This window comes from Penicillium macrosclerotiorum (genome assembly GCF_028827735.1).
Source record: "Penicillium macrosclerotiorum strain IBT 26536 chromosome Unknown utg000001l_segment0_segment0, whole genome shotgun sequence".
Lineage (NCBI taxonomy): Eukaryota > Fungi > Ascomycota > Eurotiomycetes > Eurotiales > Aspergillaceae > Penicillium > Penicillium macrosclerotiorum.
Genome location: NW_026643081.1, coordinates 3,128,783 through 3,154,122, shown reverse-complemented (window position 1 = coordinate 3,154,122; position 25,340 = coordinate 3,128,783). Strand labels below are relative to the sequence as shown.

At 51.8% G+C, this 25,340-nt stretch overlaps 13 protein-coding genes across 13 annotated transcripts; 6 read left to right on the top strand and 7 right to left on the bottom strand.

The window, feature by feature from the left end:
- Positions 1-174: 174 nt before the first annotated feature.
- Positions 175-4,481, bottom strand: N7462_001071 (Mtc5p; the record flags this gene model as incomplete). Its single annotated transcript, XM_057072797.1, has 2 exons — positions 175-1,212; positions 1,269-4,481. The coding sequence occupies 2 exons, from the start codon at positions 4,479-4,481 to the stop codon at positions 175-177; spliced, it is 4,251 nt and encodes a 1,416-aa protein (XP_056939327.1).
- Positions 4,482-4,936: 455 nt separating this feature from the next.
- N7462_001070 (E2 ubiquitin-conjugating protein UBC13) lies at positions 4,937-5,571 on the top strand (the record flags this gene model as incomplete). Its single annotated transcript, XM_057072796.1, has 4 exons — positions 4,937-4,989; positions 5,056-5,144; positions 5,202-5,333; positions 5,396-5,571. 4 exons carry the CDS (start codon positions 4,937-4,939, stop codon positions 5,569-5,571), a joined length of 450 nt encoding a protein of 149 aa, XP_056939326.1.
- Positions 5,572-6,847: 1,276 nt separating this feature from the next.
- N7462_001069 (60S ribosomal protein eL24) lies at positions 6,848-7,756 on the top strand (the record flags this gene model as incomplete). The annotated part of the gene is made up of 3 exons (XM_057072795.1): positions 6,848-6,898; positions 7,112-7,255; positions 7,478-7,756. The coding sequence occupies 3 exons, from the start codon at positions 6,848-6,850 to the stop codon at positions 7,754-7,756; spliced, it is 474 nt and encodes a 157-aa protein (XP_056939325.1).
- Positions 7,757-8,761: 1,005 nt separating this feature from the next.
- Positions 8,762-9,405, bottom strand: gup1 (glucosamine 6-phosphate N-acetyltransferase; the record flags this gene model as incomplete). The annotated part of the gene is made up of 2 exons (XM_057072794.1): positions 8,762-8,851; positions 8,911-9,405. The coding sequence occupies 2 exons, from the start codon at positions 9,403-9,405 to the stop codon at positions 8,762-8,764; spliced, it is 585 nt and encodes a 194-aa protein (XP_056939324.1).
- Positions 9,406-10,435: 1,030 nt separating this feature from the next.
- N7462_001067 (class II fumarate hydratase) lies at positions 10,436-12,528 on the bottom strand (the record flags this gene model as incomplete). The annotated part of the gene is made up of 6 exons (XM_057072793.1): positions 10,436-10,622; positions 10,753-11,770; positions 11,860-11,975; positions 12,081-12,118; positions 12,199-12,243; positions 12,307-12,528. 6 exons carry the CDS (start codon positions 12,526-12,528, stop codon positions 10,436-10,438), a joined length of 1,626 nt encoding a protein of 541 aa, XP_056939323.1.
- Positions 12,529-12,600: 72 nt separating this feature from the next.
- Positions 12,601-12,885, top strand: N7462_001066 (uncharacterized protein; the record flags this gene model as incomplete). The annotated part of the gene is made up of 2 exons (XM_057072792.1): positions 12,601-12,746; positions 12,828-12,885. 2 exons carry the CDS (start codon positions 12,601-12,603, stop codon positions 12,883-12,885), a joined length of 204 nt encoding a protein of 67 aa, XP_056939322.1.
- Positions 12,886-13,233: 348 nt separating this feature from the next.
- Positions 13,234-14,521, bottom strand: N7462_001065 (alpha/beta hydrolase; the record flags this gene model as incomplete). Its single annotated transcript, XM_057072791.1, has 3 exons — positions 13,234-13,485; positions 13,607-13,924; positions 13,985-14,521. The coding sequence occupies 3 exons, from the start codon at positions 14,519-14,521 to the stop codon at positions 13,234-13,236; spliced, it is 1,107 nt and encodes a 368-aa protein (XP_056939321.1).
- A 243-nt stretch (positions 14,522-14,764) lies between these two features.
- N7462_001064 (uncharacterized protein) lies at positions 14,765-15,092 on the top strand (the record flags this gene model as incomplete). The annotated part of the gene is made up of 2 exons (XM_057072790.1): positions 14,765-14,858; positions 14,896-15,092. 2 exons carry the CDS (start codon positions 14,765-14,767, stop codon positions 15,090-15,092), a joined length of 291 nt encoding a protein of 96 aa, XP_056939320.1.
- A 489-nt stretch (positions 15,093-15,581) lies between these two features.
- N7462_001063 (putative aspartate transaminase) lies at positions 15,582-16,978 on the top strand (the record flags this gene model as incomplete). The annotated part of the gene is made up of 3 exons (XM_057072789.1): positions 15,582-16,661; positions 16,734-16,839; positions 16,914-16,978. The coding sequence occupies 3 exons, from the start codon at positions 15,582-15,584 to the stop codon at positions 16,976-16,978; spliced, it is 1,251 nt and encodes a 416-aa protein (XP_056939319.1).
- A 491-nt stretch (positions 16,979-17,469) lies between these two features.
- N7462_001062 (putative chitin biosynthesis protein (Chs5)) lies at positions 17,470-18,857 on the bottom strand (the record flags this gene model as incomplete). Its single annotated transcript, XM_057072788.1, has 2 exons — positions 17,470-18,654; positions 18,786-18,857. The coding sequence occupies 2 exons, from the start codon at positions 18,855-18,857 to the stop codon at positions 17,470-17,472; spliced, it is 1,257 nt and encodes a 418-aa protein (XP_056939318.1).
- Positions 18,858-20,060: 1,203 nt separating this feature from the next.
- Positions 20,061-20,516, bottom strand: N7462_001061 (uncharacterized protein; the record flags this gene model as incomplete). The annotated part of the gene is made up of 1 exon (XM_057072787.1): positions 20,061-20,516. One exon carries the CDS (start codon positions 20,514-20,516, stop codon positions 20,061-20,063), a length of 456 nt encoding a protein of 151 aa, XP_056939317.1.
- Positions 20,517-21,094: 578 nt separating this feature from the next.
- Positions 21,095-21,734, top strand: N7462_001060 (translation initiation complex factor eIF1A; the record flags this gene model as incomplete). Its single annotated transcript, XM_057072786.1, has 2 exons — positions 21,095-21,115; positions 21,306-21,734. The coding sequence occupies 2 exons, from the start codon at positions 21,095-21,097 to the stop codon at positions 21,732-21,734; spliced, it is 450 nt and encodes a 149-aa protein (XP_056939316.1).
- An 814-nt stretch (positions 21,735-22,548) lies between these two features.
- On the bottom strand, positions 22,549-24,825 carry N7462_001059 (uncharacterized protein; the record flags this gene model as incomplete). The annotated part of the gene is made up of 4 exons (XM_057072785.1): positions 22,549-23,052; positions 23,124-23,979; positions 24,027-24,153; positions 24,696-24,825. The coding sequence occupies 4 exons, from the start codon at positions 24,823-24,825 to the stop codon at positions 22,549-22,551; spliced, it is 1,617 nt and encodes a 538-aa protein (XP_056939315.1).
- Between the last annotated feature and the right edge of the window lie 515 nt (positions 24,826-25,340).

The window sequence follows — 25,340 nt, the reverse complement described above, 5'->3', positions numbered from 1 at the left end:
GAGGGTTCAACCCAAAACATAGATTCGTATCAAACACTAAAATACAGAGGTCTTCAGGGCATATAAACATGGGGTGGATATCAATACAAACCAAAAAGAAAGAGAGAAAGAAAGAAAGAAACGCCAGCACAAGCAACACCCATCCCGATTCTCACAGCTGAGCATGGATCACAGTTACTTGCGCTTGGGGATAGTAACGGCTACCGACCGCTGCTTCTTGCGATCCTCTTTAGTGCGTAGGCCCTGACTGAGACCACCACCCATGCCCCGCGCAAGAGATGCAAAGGGGGATGACTCTTGCCACAAGTCCAGGTCGGATGGAGTTTGGCCGGCTCGGGGTCTGGTGGTGGTGGGAGTGTTTCCTCCGCTTGAATCATGGCCGGGTGGTTCGGATTGCCGGCGGCGATGACGCCTCTCATGCGAAAAGGTCCGGCCGGGACTGGCTGGTTTGGATCGTGGAGACGAGGGTTCCCAGGCTGGCAGAACGACTTCGGTGGCAACACTCTCGGAGCAGCTACAGCCACATCCAGTGGGGCACGTCGGAAGAGCGCTCGTGTCATGTGGAGAATCAAATGGACTATCAACTTCACCTTTCGGCCGCACAAACCAGAGGCGATGACAGTGGAAACAGCAGACATGACCACAGCTAAGGCAGGGTACCAGCATCCCATCAACAACTTCGCCACAGATGGTGCAGGGTAGTTGGGTTGGGAGCGCCTGGCGAGGTTTACACTGGGGGCATAGACGAGATGACGAGGATTTCTGGCGTTGATGTTTCGACGGGGTCTCGGGAAGACGTGCTGACGCGAATATTGACAACTGTAAGGCATGGCCACAATTGGCACAGTGGCGCTGGAAGTCGAGTCCTTCAAGGCTTGGAGAAACGTCACCTGGTTTGACCTCTGGTAGAGGAGCAGCCTCTTTGGAGCTGTGGCTGCTCCAATAATGACTGGACTGCATATCCTCTGCATCATCCGCCATAACAGCGCCAATCTTCATAACTTCGCTTTGCTGCACTGGAAGTTCCCAGATCTGTAACAAATCGGCATATGCAGCTCGATAGGATCGGTAAAGCCATTCTTTTTCGCGGTCCAAAAGCGAGTCGGGAGTAGCATCATCGCCATCAAAAGCGGTTTGATTCTTGAGAGTGACTTTGAAGCGGCCTGCAGGCTTTGCGACCTGGGGCTGATCGCTTTCAGTATCTGAATGATTCTGTGGTCCAGTCAGATAACATACAATAAAACAAGGGTAAAAAGAGGAATGCATACTGTTTGCCCAGTCGCCACGCTGGGGCTCTCTCCCGGACTTTGTTTCTTCTTGTTTAGGCTGTGACTTGGCGGCGATGCAGACGAAGGGCCAAAAGTAAATGACCGAGATAAAGATGATGCCAGTACTGACCCAAACCCAGACCCACTGCGTGGCTGTGACTGCTGATCTGGAGATGCGGCTATGGAGACATTCTGACTCAAAGATTTTCGGTCGGAAATGATGCCTCGAGGGCGGGATGTGAAAGGGGGTGTGGTACCAGTCGAATATGGAGGGGTATAATCCGCGCGCCAAAGCTCGCTAGATGACCGTGCTGATGTATGGGGCAGCATGAGTTGAGGCTCTCGAGGGATTGATGAAGCGGGTGTAGCAGCTTGCGACTTTCCTTGGACAGCTGTCGAAACAGACGAGAATTCTAGGGAGAAAGTCCGCTGGCCAGACGCAACCTCTTCCTGTTGATCTGGTCGTCCTTCATGGTTGGCTTCGTGAAGTACACACGAGAGCATTGCCACCATCTGAACATCGCCAATGCGTTCGAAATGATCGAACAGCGCGGGCACAAGCCAATGGTTACCCATTGGGTGGTCACCCCACCGGATCACACTTCCAACGAGATCTTTGTAGAGTCCGCCTTTCTCCGGTGTCTGACTGGCTTTCTTTGGATCAATATGTTTCTGAAGACGCTTCAATCCCACCCTAGATTCGATTGGAGAGCCTGGTCCTTTCCGAACCTGCAAGATTAACTTGATCAACCCCCAAATCTGAGCCAGTTCGTAGCATCCAGCATCCAAAGCAACTGCAGCATTGTGAGTGCAAACATCAGTTCCCTTGCCGCAGATGCGATACTTGCTCGCGAGGTCTCGCTTGACGGGCAACATATCGCTCAGATCATGGATAGACACAATGTTTCTTGGATTATCGGATGATTTGGCCGTTCCAGCCCCTACAGTAGATCGTTGGGAATGAGCCGTGGACCGTGGCCGATAGATGCCAATGCTGCCAGCGCTTCGCCAAGTCTGAGGTGCCTGGAAACGAACAGGCAATCCTGAAAGAATATCAGAAGAGCCCGACGAGCTGGAGGTTTCGGAATATGAATCATCGGAGCAGTCGGACACTCCGTCATCTGTGCTCGTGATTGTACCGGTCATTCGCGGGCCCGGAGAGCTGGTCTGCAGGCGCCCGAAGCCTTCGAAAACTTTGTCTGTCCTCGACAGCCGGCTCATCTCCTTGAACCCGATGGTGTCGAACAGCTCTGTCGATTTGTCTTTCTTGGGTGGGAAAAAACACACTAGGCGACCATCGTTCGCCCACAACGCACCGCATCCTTTAGCCACAGGAACCATGACATTGGCGTTGACAGGCCGAAGCAGTTCAGAGCTCATGCCCAACTCTTGGCTCTGTGTCATACCAACTTCATCTTCGTCGCTGGACTCGCCCTCTAGCTCTCCATTGATTGGGGACTTGACAGGGTCCCCAGTTTCACCTAAAATCCACGCTATGCTTTCTTCCAGGCTGCTTTCACCGAGAAGGTAGCGCACGGCACCTTCTAAGCACCCGCGTTTGCGAGACATATAAGTCTCAGCAATAGTCCGCAGCTCAGCCGTGACTTTTCCAGCTAGATCATCAGTGACAGCTGCTGTCTTCTGGAATGAGAACGTTGGAATAGCGGTCTTGGGGTAGCTATTAGGAAACTTGATATCCACCTTCAGGAACAAGGATGCGCCATCTGCACCCCATGGTCCATTCAAAGATATCGTAATCTTCCTTTGTCGCACATCGACCGATTCAAATGCAACCTTAGTGAACTTTTCTCCCACATGACTGATTTCATCTCCCAGAGTCTCAATATCCCAGCCAGAGATCTTCACACCACGCATCCAGGCAATCGGATTGGTATCAGCTCGGAGATTTGACCGCGGCAGCATGCCTACTCGCGAATCAACATTGGTTTTCCGTGTCCAGGCACGAGCGTGCGGAACAGAGATTGCGTTCATTCCAGGGCCAACAGAGTAGTTTGTGCTTGCATTATGGTGAGGGCCGACCGAGGATGCAGATTCAAGATCCTCCAAATCCAAATCTGAGTTCACATCCCTGAAGCTTCGATATGCCGCCCCTAGACGGGTCACATTTCGAGTGGAAATGAACGATTTTCCCTTTTCATATCCAACTCGCTCCAAGATTTCGGGATTGACTCGATGCAAACGAAGCTCTCGATCAGTACCCCATGTCACAAGCTGGAACTCTCGGTGATCTATTCCGTCTACCACACCTCCCCGAGGCCGCCAAAGGAATTCTTTGACTTGACCTTTGTGGCCTGGAAAGGTGTGAACCAAGGGTAGATCATCATCAGGGTTGCTGCCCTCGCCGGCTCTGCGACTGTAGAGATGGAGGTCATTGTTGCCCCTCTGTGGCATTGCTAGCACACCCCATCCAAACGGAGTGTTTCTAGCTCTCCAGACAGGAAACGAGGTGCGGATCAGTTTCTCTGGAACGTCGGTCTCAGATGTATAATCCCAGAACTTGATGGTTTTATCCAGTGAACATGTCGCTACCGCACCCCGTCGGACGCGGTTCCAGTCGACTCCATAGATCTTGGTGTCATGGGCTTCAATGGATCGTATAGGGTATGCACCCATGCGATCATCCCAGATTCGCAAGCAGTGATCGTGAGAGCTAGCGATGACGTGGGGGTCTTGTCGATTCCACTTGACTTGCGTGGCGCCAGTAAACCAGTCCGAGAATGAGATGGCTGGGCGAGAAGGGGTACGCAGATCCCAACAATGAACAAAGCTATCCACAGCACAGGTGGCGAGAATGTCTGGATGAAAAGCGGACCAATTGATATCGGTGATAGCGCGCGAGTGGGCATGCAGCACATACTCAATGGAGTTTTGCCAGGTTTTCATAGCTAGGTTCCAGACGAGGGCCTTTTGATTGGAAGTGCTAACCACCCAGTAGTCCCGAGATGCAAATGGGGACCATTGTACATCGGCCACTTCCCATGGAGTATGGTGCGGTAGATAACGCGGCGGGGAGTACGGCGAGTCCAGATCGATGACATGAAGACCTTCTTTGGAGGCCAGCACCACATCCCGCCCACATGGGGAGATAGACATTGACCCCACTGGTTGTTCGACATGGAAGGAACTCTCTTCATCGAATGTTGGACTTTCGAAGGCCGAAGCGAGCGGCCGGGGCTCCATGGAGCTCGACATCTTGTCCCCGATCGCCCGCAATGGGCCGTGCTAGACCTTCACAAAAGTCTCAAATCCAAGTTCTATGCACGTTGCAGCAAATCATATGTAGTTTGCCCTCTCATTTTGCGTATCGTGTCTTCTGTAATTTCTAGAAAGCCTTAGGACGTCGCGTGCCCGAGGGGGGGGAGCTGCGATAACGCGGAGTGGCTGACATGCTGTGGCGGTGCGTTGATATCACGTGTGGGTACGGCACTCGGCAGCACCCCGCGATGCAGCGCAAATGCCCCTCGGCGGTTGCGTCGGTTGCGACTGGATTTTGTTGGCACATTATCTGCTATCGAGGTGTTCCCTCAATACTTCCGACTTACTCTGTGCTGCTATCGTCGTAATACCCATTGTTCTCATCCCAAATTGCTCTTCTAAGCCTCTTATCCAAACCCACCCACCTCTCGAACCCGTGATAAACACTCGATATGGCACTGCCTAAGCGGATTATCAAGGAGACAGAACGCCTTATGGCGGAGCCGTAAGACACTGTCCATCCACTGTACTTTCAATGAAATGCTAAATTATGGAATTATGAAATATCTAGGGTCCCCGGTATCAACGCTGTCCCACACGAAGATAACCTGCGATACTTTGATGTCTCCATCCACGGGCCCGCACAGTCTCCCTACGAAGGTATGCATGTGGTTCATCTGTTTTGTGATGTTTAATACCAATAAATAACGGCTCTAGGTGGTATCTTTCGCCTGGAGCTTTTCCTGCCGGACGATTATCCCATGACTCCGCCCAAAATCCGCTTCCTGACCAAGATCTACCACCCGAACATTGATCGCCTGGGCCGTATCTGCCTGGATGTCCTGAAGAGTGAGATACCTTATGCCTGGGATGTACTTTGGGATTCAGAACTGTCGCTAACATCATTCCAGATAACTGGTCCCCTGCCCTCCAGATCCGCACAATTCTCCTCTCGATTCAGGCCCTGCTCGGTGCTCCCAACCCAGATGACCCGCTCGCCAATGATGTTGCCGAGCGTTGGAAGGAGGATGAGCCTGCCGCGATTCAGACCGCGAAGGAGTGGACTCAAACCCACGCGATGACCTGAATAAGACTAAATGCGACGTGACCACGAAAACAAAAGAGAATCAGGTGTTCCCGTGTGCATGGTCAGCCGATACACCGCCACCTTGAACTGGGATGGGGCAGCGTCTGTGCTAATTCAGCGTAAAACTTGTATTCTGCAATATTCATCTTGTTGGAGACCGATGGCTTATTCCAGAGGCGTTTCATAGAATTCAAAGCGTCATTTAGTGCATTCCCAAATTCCATTAGGGAGTTTTGCTCGCGAGCCATTGTGTCTATCTATAGTTTCACCGCTGTATTGCTCTACGAGTCTAGCTCTCGGGAAACAAATCAATCTATCCATAAAACAAACCTCATGATCTCTTTCGTAGGGGCAACGAAGGATTCACGTTTACCTATCTTGTTTACGTACGTAAAGATTAGTGCTCTGGGCAAGAAGCTCCATGAATCAGGTTCAATTAGTAAAAAAACTGGGATATGTATTCAATTGTACCGATGTTCTTTTTCTCGATTGAATTGAGCCTTAAACCACGCCTGGCTCAATCACTCAGCAGAAGGATCTGTACGAAGCTGAAGACCGAGCGAGCAAATTTTTGACATCGCGGACGGCGACGCTTGCAATAATTGAAAAACCAGTACAAATATTGCTGCTCCTAGATGGACCTTCTTCAATCTCCTAAGGAAACGTAATTGGCGTTCTCTGGGGCTTGAAGACAAAATACGCAGACCTCATGTTACTCGATCCTTCTTGTTGGTGACATATACACCATCATGTCGCTACTAGCCTGAATCTCATTTTTGCGCTGTAGAGTTCCAGTTCATGGCAATTTTCAGACTCAATTGCTGGAGTTCAATTTACGTTATTAATTTGCATCGTTGGGGGGCTGAAAGCTGTAGATCAATTTTGATCTGGTTTTAGTCTAGGTAAATAATAACGGTCGAGGTCTAATAATATCGTAGGATTCTTTGGTCACTCATTGATGAAATACTAAGATCACTCGCTTTTGATCTGCTAGTCCATCTTGAGTTCACTTTTTGAACTTTTGAGGATTTCTCAGAGACCAAAACTGTAATAACACCTATAGAACTTCTTTCCCTTAATGGACTAGCTAATCATGTGATCTTTTGGTGATTTTCATGTCACGTGATAGAATGTCCGCAAAAGGGCAGAGGGGGTCACGTGTTGCACTTTAGCGAGTCGCACCACAATTGGACCCAGCATTGAGACAACCGCGATCCCCGAATTTTGAACATCACCCAACGCCAACCGACACCGCGTCAGCGCATCACCCGTCAAGATGCGTACCTACGACGACTCCTTCAGCGGCCAGAAGATCTACCCCGGCAAGGTGCGTTTTATAATTTCCTTGGTGTTCGAGCGGGAAGAGCTGGAATGATTGTGTGGAATTCAACGACGACCATGACATGATGGCATCACGACATCGACACCCACCCAAGACTCTACAACCATTTTTCTGCGATCGCGTGGCATTGTTTGCGCATACGGGAAATACACATTTCTTTTGCATTTGGTTGCTAATACCTCATCTTTAATATTATAGGGTAAGCTGTACGTCCGTGGCGACAGCAAGATCTTCCGCTTCCAGAACGGCAAGTCCGAGTCGCTCTTCCTCCAGCGCAAGAACCCCCGCCGCATTGCCTGGACTGTCCTCTACCGTCGCCAGCACCGCAAGGGTATCTCTGAGGTCCGTTACCTACCCCTCCTTTGGTTTTGCGTTTTAGTTGGATTAGTGTGATGGGATGTGTGGCCGACCTACCTCGTCGATATGGCAAATAATTCGACATTCCGGCACCAGATAGGACGGCGCAAGAGATGGGACTACAATAAATTTATGGAGAAGGGAACTTGGACGAATGACTTGAATATTGTGGACTTGCTGACTCGTTCTTTTTTTGTGGATATACAGGAGGTTGCCAAGAAGCGTACCCGCCGTGTCGTGAAGCACCAGCGTGCCATCGTCGGTGCCTCCCTCGATGTGATCAAGGAGCGCCGTTCCCAGCGCCCTGAGGCCCGTGAGGCTGCTCGCAAGCAGGCCGTCAAGGAGGCCAAGGAGAAGAAGGCTGCTTCCGCGGCCCAGAAGAAGGCTGACAAGGCCAAGGCCGCCGCCGGTGGCAGCGCCGGTCGCATCCAGAGCAAGCAGGGTGCTAAGGGCTCCGCCCCCAAGGTTGCCGCCAAGTCCCGTTAAATCTGATACCTGGTTAAGGGATAAAATTGGGTGTGTACCTTTCGTGTTGACGGTTGCGATATGATGGAACTTGCGGGCACGGGTGCTGGAGTACTGTCTCTGAGGACTGGCTTTGGGCCATTTTAACCTTGTTTCTGAAATACTTTTATGCAATACAAATGCAATGCAGAAAAAATGGGAACAAAGGAATCTACGAAAATTTCAACCACCTCAAGAAATGAACTCTTCTGCCCTTCGGGGCTCTTCAACCTCTTCTTGTCCTCCGGTCTGTTGTGATGACATCTTTCCCTGAGAACCAGCAGGCTTCTTGTTCTCTACGTATTGAGGATGCGTGCAGGTGACTTGTAGTTCTTAAAAATGCTGCCAGATGAAGAAGCATGTCACGTAACATCTATCTTGACTTAGTACAAGATATAATATTGGACAACTCATCTCCAGCGCAGAAGCTGTGGTCAAGCAGTTGTTGAGAAATCTTTTTGCCTTGTGGAACTGATTCGAATTGTAATATATCTATACCTCTCACGTCTAAAGAATTGACTTGTGCTCATACAATACGCCCTGCAGGCCAAAGTCCACTTGAATCCACCACAGAACCCACCTCCGTAGTACAAAGAGCATGGTTTTGTACTCGACGTGGGTCTACTTTCACAGTACTTTTACACAGTAGTTGCAAGAGACAGGCTCCGACCTTATCACAGATGCCACAAAACGACCGCTATGTATGCATTGTAGCCTCTTGCTCAAATCCAGAGCGATCACTTGGAAGACTCTCGACCATGTGTGAGGCTTTGCCGATGGACCTGGAATCAGACGTAGACTCGAGGGCTGACGCGAAAGGGGTGGCTTCTGACGCTGTTTTTCGTTCTCCTCCCTTGTTTGCAAGTTCGTCCTCATTATGACGCTGCTGTGCAAGCGCATGCCCTGCCGGGCAGATGATCCCAAAATGCCCCGAACGCCGACGAACCTCAAATTCAGAAATAAAAATTGACAGCAATTAGCTTCAGCTCAGTAATAGTGAGCCATCTCCAAGCCAGCTCGCTTGAAACCACACTTGACGTAGAAGCCCTCGTTGGCCTCGGAGCAATCCAGAATGCTCTGTTAAGACAGGTTAGCATGTGCGTCGACCACCTCGGTGCCTTGGTGATAAAACATACCTTATAACAGCCAACTTGGGCTGCCACATAATCCAGGGCCTGGATAATTCGCAGGCCAAGCTTCTTGCCCTGCTGGTTCTTCTCGACGGCGATATCCTCGATGTGGCCGACCATGCCGAGGGCGTGGATGAACTTGCGCTCGACGATCAAGCTGCCGGTGCCGACGACTTGATCGGCGCCATCACACACCACAAGCATATAGTACTCGTCGTTGCGGGAGGCGATCCAGTCGTAGCGCTTGTTCCACTGTGCCTCGCTGATCTCGCCGACAGTCGTCAGCACGCGCAGCACGTCCAGGTAGCCGCGCTTATAGTCTGAGCGGCGCAACGGCCGGATAGTATAGTCGGTGGGGAGAACGGAGATCACCTCAGGGGAGATGAGGTTGGAGGGGAAGAGAGGGCCATCGTTCTCGATGTCGACTGGGGTAACGACCGAGTTCATGATCGGCTTGGTGGGCTCCGAAACGGTTGTAGTTGCGACGGTGGGAGTGGCCATTGTCCGTAGTGATTGTGCGGGATGTGATGCGAGAATCTTTGACAAGGGAATGAGAGGAGGAGAGAAAGGATGGAGAGTTGAGACCGGGGGGAGATCGTAGTGGGTTTGTGTTGATCCGTCAGGGAGGGGCGAATCGCTGAGGCGGCGGGGGCTTTAGCGCAAGGGAGATCGACCAGGTGGAAGGGCGCTGAAGGGCGAAGGGGAAAAGTTTATGGACGAGAATGAACAATGAGCGAGAGGACGAAAGAATGAGAGGACCAGTAATAGAGGTCGGAGAAAAGCAGTCTATTCAAACGAACATGGCAAAGGAAAAAAGAGGTCAACAATGCCGGCGTCAGGTCCGGCGGGTGAGACACTGCAGGGGCTGCTACTATTAATACCTCCCACTAGCGAGTCCCTCGGGATAGTTTTCGCGAGTTATCGACCGACCATGGCCCATGCTGGGCGATGCCACTCCCTACAGTGGATGCCTTAGAGATTCTTTCCGAGCAATTCAAGATCCCTGTACATGCATATTATATATATTGTGGCAACCAAAAACTGTAAGCACAGCCTCGAAATTCTGCGATCGGAGATGCCGATCGCAACGAATACGGAGCAGACATCAATAAAACCATATGTAGCATAATCAATAGGTAGAGATATACAATATGTCATCCCAGTAAGTGATCAGCACAACTTGTGCTGGTGATGTAAAGCTTACAATTCACCCTAATTTAGACCAACTTGACAAATCGGGTCTTCAACTGTATCACCCTATCAATGTATATATATCTGTACATCTCAATATCTACTCAACTATTAATTGTCTTACGACAAAATTCTAAATGCTTATTGAACGTGTGAAACCATGTTTCTTTAGTGGAGCTACCTTTGCTTCTCTTTTCTTTTGAACTCGACATGGGTCCTACTCGGTGGAAGAAAAAGAAAATAGTGGGAATAGTGCATTTAAATATTCAGTGTACAAGGCCTGTCGCTCCTAGTCTATAGTGGCACAGGGGGTGAGGTCGAACGGCTCCAAGCCGTCCATCTATTTCTTCTCCTTGGGAGCCAGCATCAGCTCGGGGCGGACGTACTTGTCGAAGTCCTCCTCGCTCAGGGCCTTGAGCTCCATGGCACTCTGCTTCAGGGTGAGACCCTTCTTGTGGGCGTTCTTGGCCACCTTGGAGGCCATGTCGTAGCCAATGACGGGGTTCAGGCAGGTCACGAGCATCAGACTATCGAAAAAGACAGTCAATTAGTCTCTCGTGATGAAAATCAAGGAGGGGCCGAAGTGGGTGAAGTCGGACAATGAGGACTGTGGTCCAAGAGGAGTAGACAAGGGAATTTCAAGGGGGAAAAACATACCTCTCGTGCAGAAGAGCGTTGATGCGAGACTCGTTGGCCTCAAGACCCTCGACCAAGTGGAGGCGGAAGCTGTTCATGCCATCGGACAGGATACGGACGCTGTGGAGCAAGTTGCTGATCATGACCGGCTTGAAGACATTCAACTCGAACTGGCCGTTCATGCCGCCAATGGTCGCGGCGACGTGGTTACCCATGACCTGGGAGCAGACCATGGTGAGGGACTCGCACTGGGTAGGGTTAACCTTGCCGGGCATGATGGACGAGCCGGGCTCGTTCTCGGGCAGGCTCAGCTCGCCCAGACCGCAACGGGGGCCGGAGCCGAGGTAGCGGATATCCTGGGCAATCTTGAACAGAGAGGCGGCCAGAGTGTTCAGGGAACCGGAGGCCTCAACGATGGAATCGTGGGCGGCCAGAACCTCGAACTTGTTGGGGGCGGTCTTGAACTCGGTGCCAGTCAGCTTGGAGATCTCGGCGGCAACAGCCTCGTCGAAGCCCTTGAAGGTGTTCAGGCCGGTGCCGACAGCGGTACCACCCTGAGCGAGGAAACGCAGGTGGGGGATGCTGGACTCGACGCGCTCGATGTTGCGGTCAAGCTGAGCAACGTAGCCGGAGAACTCCTGGCCCAGGGTGAGGGGAGTGGCATCCTGCAAGTGGGTACGGCCGATCTTGATGATCTGCTGAAATTTGTCGACCTTGACCTGCAGCGCATCGCGCAGCTTCTTCAGGGAAGGCAGCAGAGTGTTCTCGAGCTCCAGGACGGCCGCAATGTGCATGACGGTGGGGAAGGAGTCGTTGGAAGAGGCGGACATGTTGACGTGGTCGTTAGGGTGGACGGGGGTCTTGGAGCCCATGGTACCACCCAGGATCTCAATGGCACGGTTAGAGATGACCTCGTTGGAGTTCATGTTAGACTGGGTGCCAGAGCCGGTCTGCCAGACGACCAGAGGGAAGTGGTCGAGCAGCTTGCCCTCGGCAACCTCAGCAGCGGCCTTCTGGATGGCCTCGCCGATCTTGGGGTCTGTAGCACCGAGACACAACAGGGTCAGTAACCTGTGTCCAACTCCTCTAGTGGATTCCATGGCTTGAGATAGATCAGTGCCCACTTACCCAGACCGTACTTCATGTTCACAGTGGCAGCAGCACCCTTCAGGATACCGAAGGCCTTGACCACCGGGGCGGGCATGCGGTCCTGGGGCTGGTTGATGTCGAAGTTACCCAGGGAGCTGTTCATGATGCCACATCAGTATTCCTAGCTCTGTCTTCGGCGAGTATCTTCCCAGCCATCACTCTCACTCTCGATTCGTTTCGGGGCAGAGTTTCGTTCTTACCGCTGGGTCTGGGCACCCCAGTACTTGTCTGCAGGAACCTACATCCATCGCACGCCACGGTTAGCTTCTTGCACAACGGAGAGGATGAGAAGGAGGCGATTCAGTAGTGTCTGCTCACCTGGATTTCGCCGAAGGCATCACTCTCAGTACGAGAACCGGAAGACTAGGAAGGCTCGTCAGTACTGGCGAATCCATCGAAGCAGGGCCCTTGTTTCTCCTCCCTTACCATGGTGACGGTGGTGCTGAAGGCTCTCTTGTTGTTGGCGAGGAACTGAAGGCGGGGGAATTGGCCGATCTGACGGCTATTGGAGCTCAGGGCCCGGCTAGCAAAGGCCGGGGAGCGAGCAGCAACCGACAGGACGCTGCGGGCTGCGGGGTTGGCAGCTCTGGTCGCATGTGTCAGGGTGGCCATAGAGCGCACCGCGGCTCGGGAGGAAGCAGGGTTCATGATGACCGTGGATGCTTGTAGCTTTGCGACAAGACGAGGATAGGACCCAATGGCTCGCACAGGGTGTCTGGGATGGTCTCGGAGACTAAGGATCGCGAGTTTCCTTATAAAAACGAAGCAAAGCAAAAAACCGGAGGTGAAATGGGCGGGTTGCCCCAGCCGAAAGTTCCCGGTATCGGCATGACCGCTCAACCTCTACGGGCCGAGTCTCACTGCCGGTAAGATTGATTATTTCCCGTACGGTATGGTCACGATTTGCGGCCCGTTGAGCTCTGGCTTATACATTCATCCACGGGCAGTCAACAAGGCAGTCGACGAGTGACTGGCATGCGTACTATTGAGGACGCAGTCAATTGAGTCCCGGAGCGCCTACTTCGCATGTTGAGCAGTGGAAGCAGTACTTATTGGCTACAAAGGCTCTAATAGTGAATTGGAGGAGGAACAGAGGAACCGAGGAACATCCTCGTCGTCTGGGGCAACCTATTGAGGCCGGAGTTTGGCGAGCATCTCAGCTCAGCGCTCTCCACTGCCGAGTCCCAGCTAGCGCTCCTCCTCACTAACTTCTTCGTACCCGGTAGCGTCCATAGCTCCTAGCTCCAGGCACAATAGCTCCATAGCTCCATAGCTCCATAGCCCCGTATCTCCATACCTTCAGAGCTCCATTCCGCTATCCTGGCGGCACGGACACTACATCCTGCCTCCCCCTCACAACTCGTGTTTCATCGCCTCAATCACTCGAGCACTGTATTGGCGGCCCGTCGCCAGGATCCCATCCAGGCTAGCAAAGGTATGGGGCGCGCCCGGGAACCGCTTCAACTCCACTCGATTTCCAGCCGCTTTCAATTTAGTGGCATAGCATTCGCCCTCGTCGCGTAAGGGATCGATCTCCGCCGTCGAGACCAGAGCGGGCGCGAGGTTCGAGAAGTCGGGGGCCAGCATCGGGGATGCTTTCCAGTCCTAGATCTCGGATTAGCGAGGAGGAGCAATGCAGGCAAAATGAGATAGACAAAGATGTCCCATCAGCAGAGATGAAGGAGGAGGACAGGAGTGGTTAGCCATGGCAGGCGCCTTTTCATACATCGTCAGATGGGGCCGGTCGAGGCACCCCGAGGAATTGCCGGTGGAAGTAGGCCATTCGCGCGGCAGGCAGCGCCGGCGCAAATTCCAGCTCGCGATACGATTCGTAGGGACAGTTGACGCGATCAAACTCCCCGTGCGGGGTAAAGACGCTGTGTAGGTCACAGACTGGAACGGTCAAGACCTGGAGCCGTAAGGGGATTCCCGCATCCCGACACAGATGCCCGATGACCGCTGCAAGGTGACCCCCGGCCGAGGCACCCCCGACTGCAAACCGATCAAGGTCCAGATTCAATTCCGATGCCTTGGTGGATCGAATCTAAAGGCCGCAAACAGTTAGTCGGGCGATCTGCTGCGGTCATGCCGAACGTGCTCGCACCCAGTTGAACGCCGCCCAGCAGTCATCCACAGGGATGGGATACGGATACTCGGGGGCCAGTCGATAATCCACGTCGAAGGCGACCAAATCCCCATCCAACCCGTGGACGATCCGCTTGCAAAAGTCATGGTCGACGGCCAGTCCGCCAAATACCCATCCACCACCGTGGAAGTTGAGGTAGGCCGCTCTCTTCTTCGGTTGGCCGTGGGCATCCATCTTGGGTGCCGGCTCGAAGATCCGGATCGTGATCTCGCCTCCCTGCACGGGGCATTGCTGCTCGGTAATCCGAAAGACATCCGGACCTGGCGCCCGGCCGTAGGAGATCGTATATCGCTCGGGATTCCGTCGAAACTCCTCGATCGGGACTTCGTGGGTGTGAAGGCGACCGGCATTGTATCTATTGTAGTACCCCACATACACCGGGTCAACTTTGGGTAGCAGTTCCGGTGGGATGCTATTATGTAGCGGCTGATGCAGTTCTGGTGCTCGGAACTCATGAAGAGCTGGATCTCCGGTGTCATATACTTGCTGCGGCATGTCGAATCAATCTCGTCCGTCGATACTGTCGATTCTGGCGAAACGGTGATATGGGGATATGGCGATATAACGAATCCCGAGGTTTGTCTCTCATGGTTTGGAGGGGGAGGGGCTTCATCCTGGAGGGGTGGCAGGGCTCAGACGCATCTCAACCTCGTTGCTTATAAACCGATTGGTCCTAGGCGTTGACGTTGCACCATCCGCGCGGGGTCGTCGTCCATCTTTCTTCCCTCCACGTCTTTCATGTCCGCCGATGTCAAGATCCGCTGGTACGACATGGAAACGCTCCTCGATGTCGCCAGCCGTCGGGATTTCTCATTGGACGGGTTGGCTAGAGGTAAGTTGGATCGTCGTCGGTGGCCTGCGAACGTGAGACCAGAGAATGTCGGTGAGTCGTGCCGGTGAAGATGAGGCGATTATGTATATATTTCGGCTCTTCTGGGACGGATGTTACACTTTGGAGAGCGGGTCCCAGTATAGTTCCGCTACACGCGAAAGGCAGACGCCGAAGACACATACTCTACACGTCGACCGTTCACCTAAATTCCCAGCCCAGCGATTGGAAGGCTGACAATCCCCAGAAAGAGTCAGCTGTACATCGGATGACGTCCTGCGGCGATCCGATAGAGTTCAGCCTTTCCCCAAGTTGTGACTCTCATTGCTCCATCTGGATCTATACCTTATCGCCTGGTCTGCATCATCTGCGCCAGGCTATTCCCGGGTAGTTTCGACCTCGTGACGATGGAACGAATTGAGGTTGGCAGGCTTCCAGTTCTGCCGAAGCTTCAACGATCCAAAGATCCAAAGATGTGTAGAATCCGCCAGTAAGCGGGCATTCCCGCGGGGCAAAAAAAAGGCCGCGATATCGGCTTGACTCAGCGTCGTCCGACTCCCGGGGAATTTGCCCGCTAACAGAGAACATATATTCCGGCATTCTCTCCGCAAAACTACCCGGCCGCTGCGAACTAGGCTATCGGGTCATCGAGAGCGCTCTCAATTGTCTCCATTCTTTCACAATTGTCTCAACCACACCCGCCCAATTCCACTTTCAATTTCCACCATGGCCCAAGTCCCGACCCGCCTCACCGTGGCTCCCGTCCCACCGGACGAGATCTTCGCCTTGAACGCCGCCTTCTTCGCCGACCCCTTCCCACAGAAAGTCAGTCTGGGAGTGGGCGTCTATCGCACTGATGACGGGAAGCCCTGGCCCTTGCCGGTCGTGCAGAAAGCCGAGAAGCAGCTGGCGGAGGAGAACGACCTCATGCGACATGAGTATACCGCGATCGAGGGCGACGTTCCGTTCCTGGGCTTGGCGCGGGACCTGATGTTTGGCTTTGAGGGCAAGCAGGAAGAGGAGAACGCCAAGGCACGTATTGCCTCTGTTCAGACCGTCGCCGGCACCGGTGCCAACCACCTGGGCGCCCTGTTCCTCGCCCACCACATGAAGCCCCCCACGGTCTGGCTGTCTAACCCCTCGTGGGCGAACCATATGACGATCTGGGAGCTGGCCGGTGTGCCCCGGAAGACCTACCCTTACTACCATGCTGCCACCCGGTCGTTTGACTTCGACGGCATGATCTCGACCCTCGAGAACGAGGCCCAGGAAGGCGACGTCGTCCTGCTGCACGCCTGCGCCCACAACCCCACCGGCCTGGACCCGAACAAAGAGCAGTGGATTGCCATTGCCGACCTCTGCGAGCGCAAGAAACTCTTCCCCTTCTTCGACTCCGCCTACCAGGGCTTCGCCTCGGGCTCCGTCGAGGAGGATGCCTGGGCTGTGCGCTACTTCTTCAACAACAAGCCCGACATGGAGATGTGCGTGGCACAGAGCTTCTCCAAGAACTTCGGCCTGTACGGACAGCGTGTGGGCGCTTTCCACTACGTCACTAACCGCAGCGCTACCGCTATCCGGGACATTGTTGTCAACAACCTTTGCCACTTGATCCGTGGCGAGTTCTCCATGGGCCCGCGTATCGGCTGCAGTATTGTCAAGAAAATCATGACCAACGAGGAGCTGGTGGCCGACTGGCACCAGGATTTGCAGGTCATGAGCTCTCGCATCAAGTCCATGCGCCAGGCTTTGTATAATGAGCTGGTTCGCTTGAAGACTCCTGGTACCTGGGAGCATATCGTCCAACAGGTAAACATCCCCTTGACATTTTTTCTTTTTCTTTTTCGATTTTGGGATGGCAATTGACTCATATTCATTTAGAACGGAATGTTTTCTTATACTGGTCTCACCCCAAAGCAGGTCTATTCTCTCAAGGATAAGTACCACATTTACTTGCTCAAGTCCGGCCGTGCCTCCATCAGTGGCTGTAAGTCTTTCCTTTCCCGCTTGAGTGGAGTGACAAGACGAGAAGACCCAGGATGCTGATTCAAATGTATACAGTGAGCGAGAAGAACGTGGTCTATGTGGCGCAGGCCATTGATGATGTTATTCGGAACGTACTTTAAACCCATATAACGCACTTGATAGGTTGGGGATTCAATTTCGGTTGCTTAGCGTTTTCCCACGCGGGGGTCCTTTTTTCGGATAGTACCCCGATTTGGGTGGCCCAAAATTTTGCATCAGGCAGGCCTTCCGAGCCTAGTTTTACGACTATTGATGATAGAGCCCATAGAGAATGAACAGCATTTCATTACTGACGACATGATATACTACTTCTTTGACCTTTATGTTAATACCAAAAGCATGAGAGGAAGATCGTCGAGGTTCAGGCTGCATTAAGAAGAGCTATCTACTGTACACAAACAAACAGCGAGGCAGAGGACAGGTGCAGGCATCAGAGACTCATCAATAAAAAGCTCTCTGCCAAGAGAAGTAAACGCCCAAATGTAATGACGTCGAACTGTACTGGATATAATCGTAGAGATACCGTGGGGAACGGGAGAGGGGACATGACGAGATTCCTATATGGTTATAGGAGCAAAGTGAAAAGAAGAGATTAGAGAGGTACTTCATTGAAATCCCCTTCGCCGTCCTTTCCTGTACTTTTCGGGCTGTCATCGCTGCCTGCCGGCTCGTCTCCCTCGGGCATATTCTGCGGGAGGGTGCTCTCCTTGGCGGGTTCCTCGTCTCTATCGTCCTCGGACGCTTCTGCCTCGGGCTTCTCATCTGACTCGGACGTAAGATCCGTCTCATCATTCTGTTTCTCGGGTTCGTCTGCGGTATCGGACTCATCCTTCGGTGGGGGAGGAGGAGGCGATTCGTCCTCATCTTCTGATCCGACCTCTTGTGCCAGTGCCTGTGGCTGGGCGCTTGTCTCACCTCCAGGGAATGGCGTAAGAGGTGGCTCCTCGAGTGCTGTATTCTCCTCGTTGATTTGTGGTTGTGGTTGTGTGCTGGGCCGGCCCTGGTTGGCAGTTGTAGCCGTAGACATCGTGGAAGTAGTGCGTTGGTGGGAAGAGCCATGAATTGCGCCAAGCTGGCGCGCCTTAGGGTCTGCATTAAGATAATAGCCGCGAACACCGACGATTGTACCCTCTGACTCGCAAGCATCCACCCACTCCGGTACGACGACTGGGATATTCATCTCAACGGCTTTCTCCCAGAGTGGGCCCCGACCCTCCGTGCACACGAAGTGAGTGGTGTCAATGCGGACCGAATCAATCATCTTGCCCCCAATACGGTCCAATGCGTGGCCCAGAGCCTCCTTGCGTTGCGGGTCCAGGACTCCAGGGGTGACTGTGATACCAGACAGGTCGGTCATCTTGTGCGTCCGACACGTCAGCTTCTCCGACTGGTAGGTTCCGGCGGTTGTGCGCAAGACGAGGTGGAATGTGTACTCGGAGTGAATGGCTAGGCCGCTGATTTTGGTGCTGCGCGTCTCGAGAGGGCGGGGTATGGAGCCTGCCTTAGAGCCATTGCGGTAGAGGGAGAGGGATTTCAGGGACGCGGTCGCCAAGTCGATAGGATCCCATTCCAGGACGAGAGAGGTCTGAGTGGCGTTCCGCAGGCGCAGAACAGGAGGAGATGGGGTCTTGACGCCATAGGTGTTCAGGATTCGCTTCTGGAGCGACTGAAAGGCGGTTGCGTTGGCTTGCTCGGCGGCGAGGTTGCGCGAAACAGTGATGTCCACAATGCTGCCGGAAGCAATGTTATTTGGGAGAAGAACAGAAGGGAATTCGATCTGGATTCACGGGTCTATTAGTATGCCATTGAAGGGGGTCTTTCTTCTTGCCTAAAGTCCTGATCTCCCAGGCAGCATCTGGACGTTCGGTGGACATCGCGCCCAGGGGGAAGGAGTTTGGAGAAGCTCACCAGGCGGTTGTCCTGGGTCAGGAGCACTGCGACGCCTGCGTCTACCTTGCCAACAGTCAAGGAGACCAACATAATGAAGGCGAATTTAGAGAAATGAAAAAGAGACGAAGGTCGTTGGAGGAATATGGGGAGGGGGGAGTCGAGGTTTAGGCGCCGCGTGTTGATTGCACCGGATCGGCAATTAGCGAGGCTCAGAGTCGAGGCAACGGGAGCTAAGATCCGCCCCCGTGTGCTATTTCTGTACGGAGTAAACAGTAGGTGACCACGGAGAAGCCACCAACTCTACTAGCCACCTCTATTTAAGATTGTAAATAGGGGGTGATAAAGCTTCATTATTGAATCCTACTGGGATATTCATTGAAATAGTATAACAAGGTAGGCTTCGGCGACTTATTAGGACTTTAGGGACCATTGATGCTCTGATGCTCTGATAGCATTATGTGCTTCGAGGGCGAGATCTAGTCCCTGCTGGATTATAGCAACTTCAATCAATGTCTTTCATTTCCGCACTCCCCTCAATCACATCCATAGTTGAAACCTTGTCCTGAAGTAGTAGGGCCCAGGGGCACTCGATGAAAGTTCCTCTTTGCCATCGCGGAACCATTTCTTCCGTAGAGACGTGTAGCACCGTGCATTTCGTTTAGGGTTAGAGTGGTCAACCTCCCTCTAGCCTCGATATCCTTTTCTGCTTCTTCAACATTACTGCCTGGATTCGCGCATTTTATGCGCGTAAGTACGTTGCAAGTTTCCTGCTCGTGAGGTGCAGACATTATTGACAGGCTATAGATACCCGGTGGTAGAGCCAATCCCGCCGTCAGCATTAGCAGAAGCACGACAATTTGCCTTAGATGTCCTGGAGAGTCGCTTCTGTAAGTCCGAATCTTCTAATTGGAAAATATAGGAAAGACGAGCCTATACTAATGCGTCCTGGGTATTTGTAGCTTAGGGTAGGCCTCTCGTCTGGTTTATCTTATGTACCTCGTCTACCTCGTTGTCTTCGTCTGTCTCCTCCGCCTCCTCTACCTCCTCCGACCCCCGAGTCGGCAAAGCCGCCCCTAAAGTAGGCGTTGATACTATGGCCTACTTTTGTTGGTCTTGAACTGCTGGGCGAGTAGGTTGGGATTTGTCTGTTGAGCGAATATGTGGGTGATGGGTGGCTCTTGTTATTATGTATGTAGATTGCTTATAAACAAGGGCATCGAATATGGTACAAAATATTGTTGTTGTACAGAGATTAATAAAATTCCATGGCGATTCCTACCATGATTCCAATTCTCAAAGTCTCCGGCTTGGTCGGAGTTTTTTGGCCCGTTGCGCCAGAATATCGGTCAGAAGATCATTGGCATCATTCTGCACTGTCTCAAAGTTCTGGGTAACAACTTTTTGGCGTATGATGACTTCAAGTGATCCGGTAAGGGTTGCCTGTCCGGCGAGAGGAGATGTAGAGAGTGGGGATCCTAATTGATCATAGCCATGGCGTTGTAAAGCCTGCTTGACTGCGATGCGCACTCGGCGCGCACACCATGATCGTACTACCCGCTTATACTGAATAAGTTGTGCAACCGAGACCCGCCACCATAGCGTATTTTTGTCACGATGCTCGTACATGTAGGCGATCTTAGGGTGTATAGGATGGACTGGGGAGCCCAGGTAGCGGGAGGCGACCGGAGGAATCACCTGCTTGTGATTATATCGGAAGATGAGATTCGGGGAGGAGGCAATCAATTTCATGACTGCGAGGATATCGGAATCTCTAGCAATTGATATAGCAGATAGCAGCAGAGCATGAGTCTCATTGGTACCAGAACGAACCGGCGAACGTCATTGAGGATCCGTGAGTCTCGGGCTCACTCGCTCCGAGCGCAAAGGATTGGGGAGGTAGCACCAGATAGCTTGGGGATATGAAATAAAGGTTCCACAAGAGGTCCTGTCTATCAGTCAGAACCGAGGGATTTTGTCTTTAAAGATATGAAGAACGAGAACGGAGTGATTATCTCACAAAGATCACCTTCCACGAGGCCGCGACCAGAATCCGCGCCTTTTTTCTGCCGGAACAAATCAGGCGGTAAGAAAAAAACTTCATGCCTGGAAATAAAGGCCTGAAAGTTGCCACCTGAGACTTTGTGCCTGATTAACTAAGCGATAGATTTGAATGGCACAGATCCCCCACCTTCGCTCATTCTTCCTCCCTTGATCAAACTCCTCGGGGATATCGTCTCTTTCTCCACGTCTTTTTTTCAGACGGAGATTCAAATCCAGTACCGACACACAGCCAGACTTAAGTCCAGTGAAGGTCATACCCCGCCACTATGCCCAAGAATAAGGGAAAGGTAAGCGCGCAAAATATTCAGCCCCCTCCTTGTTGGAATGTGTCACTTCGCCACCATCACCTACCTACGGTCGATCATCCTCAAAGAGGGTCGGTAGATTGGAAAGGGACTTGACTTCGATTCCACATTGCGTTTGGGAAATAGTACCCCAGAAATGATTTTGAAAGGAATTCTGACGACCAAATAACAGGGCGGTAAGAACCGTCGTCGCGGAAAGAACGAGAACGACAATGAGAAGCGTGAGCTGGTCTTCAAGGAGGATGGCCAGGAGTACGCCCAGGTCGTGAAGATGCTGGGCAACGGCCGCCTGGAGGCTCTTTGCTTCGACGGCGAGAAGCGTCTGGCTCACATCCGTGGCAAGCTTCGCAAGAAGGTCTGGATCAACCAGGGTGACATAATTCTTCTCTCGCTTCGCGACTACCAGGACGAGAAGGGTGATGTGATCATGAAGTACACCGCCGATGAGGCCCGTTCCCTGAAGGCCTACGGTGAACTGCCTGAGCACGCCAAGATCAACGAGACCGACACCTACGGCGAGCAAGGCTTCGAGGACAACGTCGAGTTCGACGAAGACCGCGAGAGCGAGGATGAGAAGGAAATCGATGTCGACGAGCTCTAAGCTCCCCCTTAAAACCCAAGAGCTCGATGCTCTTTGCCCTGCACGAGTACCATACAGAAGTACGCCATGGTACTCCCCGTGTTCCGCCAAAACAACCCTCTTGCACTGTGCTGTTAGCCCAAGCGGTGTTGTCTCTTCGCTCTTGAACTGTGTTCGGTTCTCTTGGTCTCCCGAGTCCATCAGCATCCGGCCATACCTGTCCATTCTTTTGAGTGGGCATAATGAGCAATCTTGAACAACACCCACGGCGCTTCCATGTCACCTCTGCATGGAGGATGAGGGCTTTTCTCTCCCTCTGGCGACGTTACGACAATTTAACAGGGCATGAAGCAATCGATGAGATGATTTTCGGGATTTTGGATGTTGGCGGGTATGAGTTTCTGGAGTTTATAGTCTTTCAGTTCCGTATTTGTTCTTGCAAAATACCCGGGATCATGCTACAGAGAAAAAAATGGTCGCAACGCGCGTGATGAACCTGCGTGTTTGTTTTCCTTGCATTGCTTTATGCTATGTGCCTCACTCTGTTTAGCCTTGCTTTCCTTCCAATCCTTCTCAGGTGATAGAATTATGAAAAATTGGTCACGAGAATTGAAAATACGCTGGTAAATATTGTTTTTTTTTCTTGTAGAAATTCATGTTTCATGAAACCTTCTTCAGACCAAGCATTCATGCTCTGATACGGTGCTGGGATCTAGCAACGTAGTGCTCTAAAAAGTTAAATGCTCCATATATGGCACAACATACTAGAGCCTGCTAATTTTTAATGCAGGATAGACACATCTCGATGCCAAATAGATATGCAACCATTTGAATTTCAGGGAGCATCCAAACTACCCTTCCCATTCGTTGACCCTTTCACGCAACTGTCACCACCAAACATTGCCTTGGCGGCAGCTTGCCACACAGTCTCTCGTCGAAGGTAATTTTCTATTGTGTAGAAGAGCCGGCATTCAGCCGCCTCGTAAACAAATTGCAGCGGGGTCTGGTCATCCTCAGGATCGTACTCGTTTCGCAGATTGACGTTGCCGCTCCAGCTGAATGGAGTAGCGAGACCTGGGCTTGACTCGTTGAAGTTCTTCCATTCAGCCGGTGTCAAGAGAGGGGAAGAGGTGTTGGCTGCCTTTGCAATCAACTGGTTGGCTTTTTGGATGTAGCCATTGATATACTGAACTGCCAAAGACTGGCCACCTTTCACACCACCGACAGCTTGCATTGGAGACTCGGTGGGCCGACCACCAAAGGTGATCGTGCGTACACCTTGGCGTTTCATAAGCTTAACAAACGAAGCACAGGTTGAAACGCAGTCTCCATCGGTGATCTATTGCTAACAGTTAGCCTCGAAAGTTTCTGGTATTCCGGAGAACCTATTAGAATTCTTTAAAAACTCACAATAACGATATTTTCTGCTGAGAAGAGAGACTTTGGAGGGTCAAGAGGAACAGACCCGTAGCCGTTGATAGGAGATGTTTTGGTTGACGAAGAAGTATAGTTGAAATTGGCCAACAAACTCGACGAGGGACTTCCCAAAATATCATGTGGCCCGTACAATTCTTCCCAAGAGCCAAATCCACTGGTTTGATCAGGCTTGACCATTTGCTGATATGCGTATGGATTACTCGAGTCGAGAGTAATCTCACGAGAGTACGCTTTGGTGAGGTATCTGGCAGCATCGTGGGCCCGATAACGCGTTGCAGTGTAGGGGAAGGCATCTGGGAAAAAGATTCGAAACATGTCAAGTCCAATGGCCATGTATCCGCCTGGGTTTGCAGCAACATCGATCAAGATGTTCTTCTTTCCGGCCATAGCAGCATTATGCAAAAACTCAATAGCAACTTGCGCTACCTCCTGCGCACTGGATAAGAATGTCGGAAGAAATACAATGCCAGTGTCCTCGAGACCAGTGAGGTTTGAATAATAGCCAGCGATCGAGTTGACGGAGTTGCTCCAAGCGGTGTTCGGGAACCCCGTCGGAGATGAAGCCTCCTCCATTTCTGGGGAGGCAGCTGCAGTAGAAGACAAGATTCGCGGAATACAATTGGCTGCATACATTTCGGTTCCGTTATGATAAGAAAAGAATCTCTCTGTTGGGGTCGCTGTCTTCTCCACTGTCTGGACGGTTCCGTTGCCATATTTGAGAATGAGCGGTCCGCCATCGCTCCAGTCTGTAGTAGAGGCCCAGATGCCATCGACGTTTGTGGGAGTATTTGTGACGCTGCGAGCCAATGCTGGAAAAACTCGGTTGTACCTGAGAGGATGAGCAAGTAACTAGCTCGGCAAGGAAGGGGAACGTACTGTGCGTCACGATCATGAAGACTTTGCATCGAAGCATATGATTCAAGGTACGTAACGGCATCGGTACCATTGATGGATACGAGAGGCGACAAGCCCTTGAAGCCATCATGCTTGAGTTTAGCATCATCTATGATTTGTTAGAGTTGATTTCGAGCTGTCACTGGAAGAATGTGAGACATGCTTAACGTGTATACGTCTGGCAGCGTAAGGCCATCTGCTGAAATCGATACAAGAGGGAAATTGAACCCGTAGGTAAATATCGATTGCGAGCATAACGAAAACACCAAGTGGCCATCGTGGGCTGATTTGATAAGATGGGAAACTTCCAGATCCATTTCGAACTGGCTAGAGTATTCACCTTTGTGAACCTTGTCTAGGATCGAATCAAATCCCCCTAAAAGGTCTGTTGATGGCATATTATAGCCAGGCGGGGGATCTTGGCAACGGTCAGTCTTGGTTATAGTCCAAATAACTCGAGGGCCTCTTGCGTTTCAAAATATCAACGGTTGATTGGAACTGGAGCATCTTGCGGGCTTGAGTAAGAAAAGATACTGCACGACTCGATTCGAACGGCATCGACACCAGACATCGATGCGCAAGTTCCAAGGGAACTTTGGCCTCGCCTAAAACTGTGAGCTGCATCCTCGAACCTCCCAGACCTGAACGAACCTTCATTTTGCCTAGCATCCGTCATCAAGCTGGTGACCTGGGCACATGGATTGACATTGCGGGCACTCTTGCTAGCCCCAACAACGGCCGCCAGAGCGACTGAGGTTAACAGGGCCGTCTTCAAATGCATTTTAAAATGGATGCTAGGATCATCAGGAACTTAGAGGTTCTTCTATAAGACCTCAAGGCAACCCCGATATTGGGGGTTTGTTCTCCACTCTCAGGGGCTCTAGTGGACCCTTGCGTGGTAGGATCCTATTTGGCCGATCTGCATCCAGGATCCCTGCCAAGACGAGAATCAGGGTCGTGCGATTGAAAACACGCCTTTGAAACGAGGCTTGAAGTTTCGGGTAGTTTCTTCGCGGCTGTTTGCTGGTATTGAGATGAGGACTGAAAATAATTGGGACGTGCGATGGTCTTCTTGCTTGTTTATACATAGTATTTTAATCACCGGCGACATTTTCAAACGCCCCTTCAAGTTTACCATTCACTCGAACTGGCTTCTAAATCCTCTCTCTACTTCTTGACTTATAATAGTATATATACCGATTATCCTGGTTTTTTTTATGCTGTATTTTTATCCTCAGCAGCAGAATTGTTAAAGTAAGACAAGTACTTTCATCTTGTGCATCATGAAGATCAATG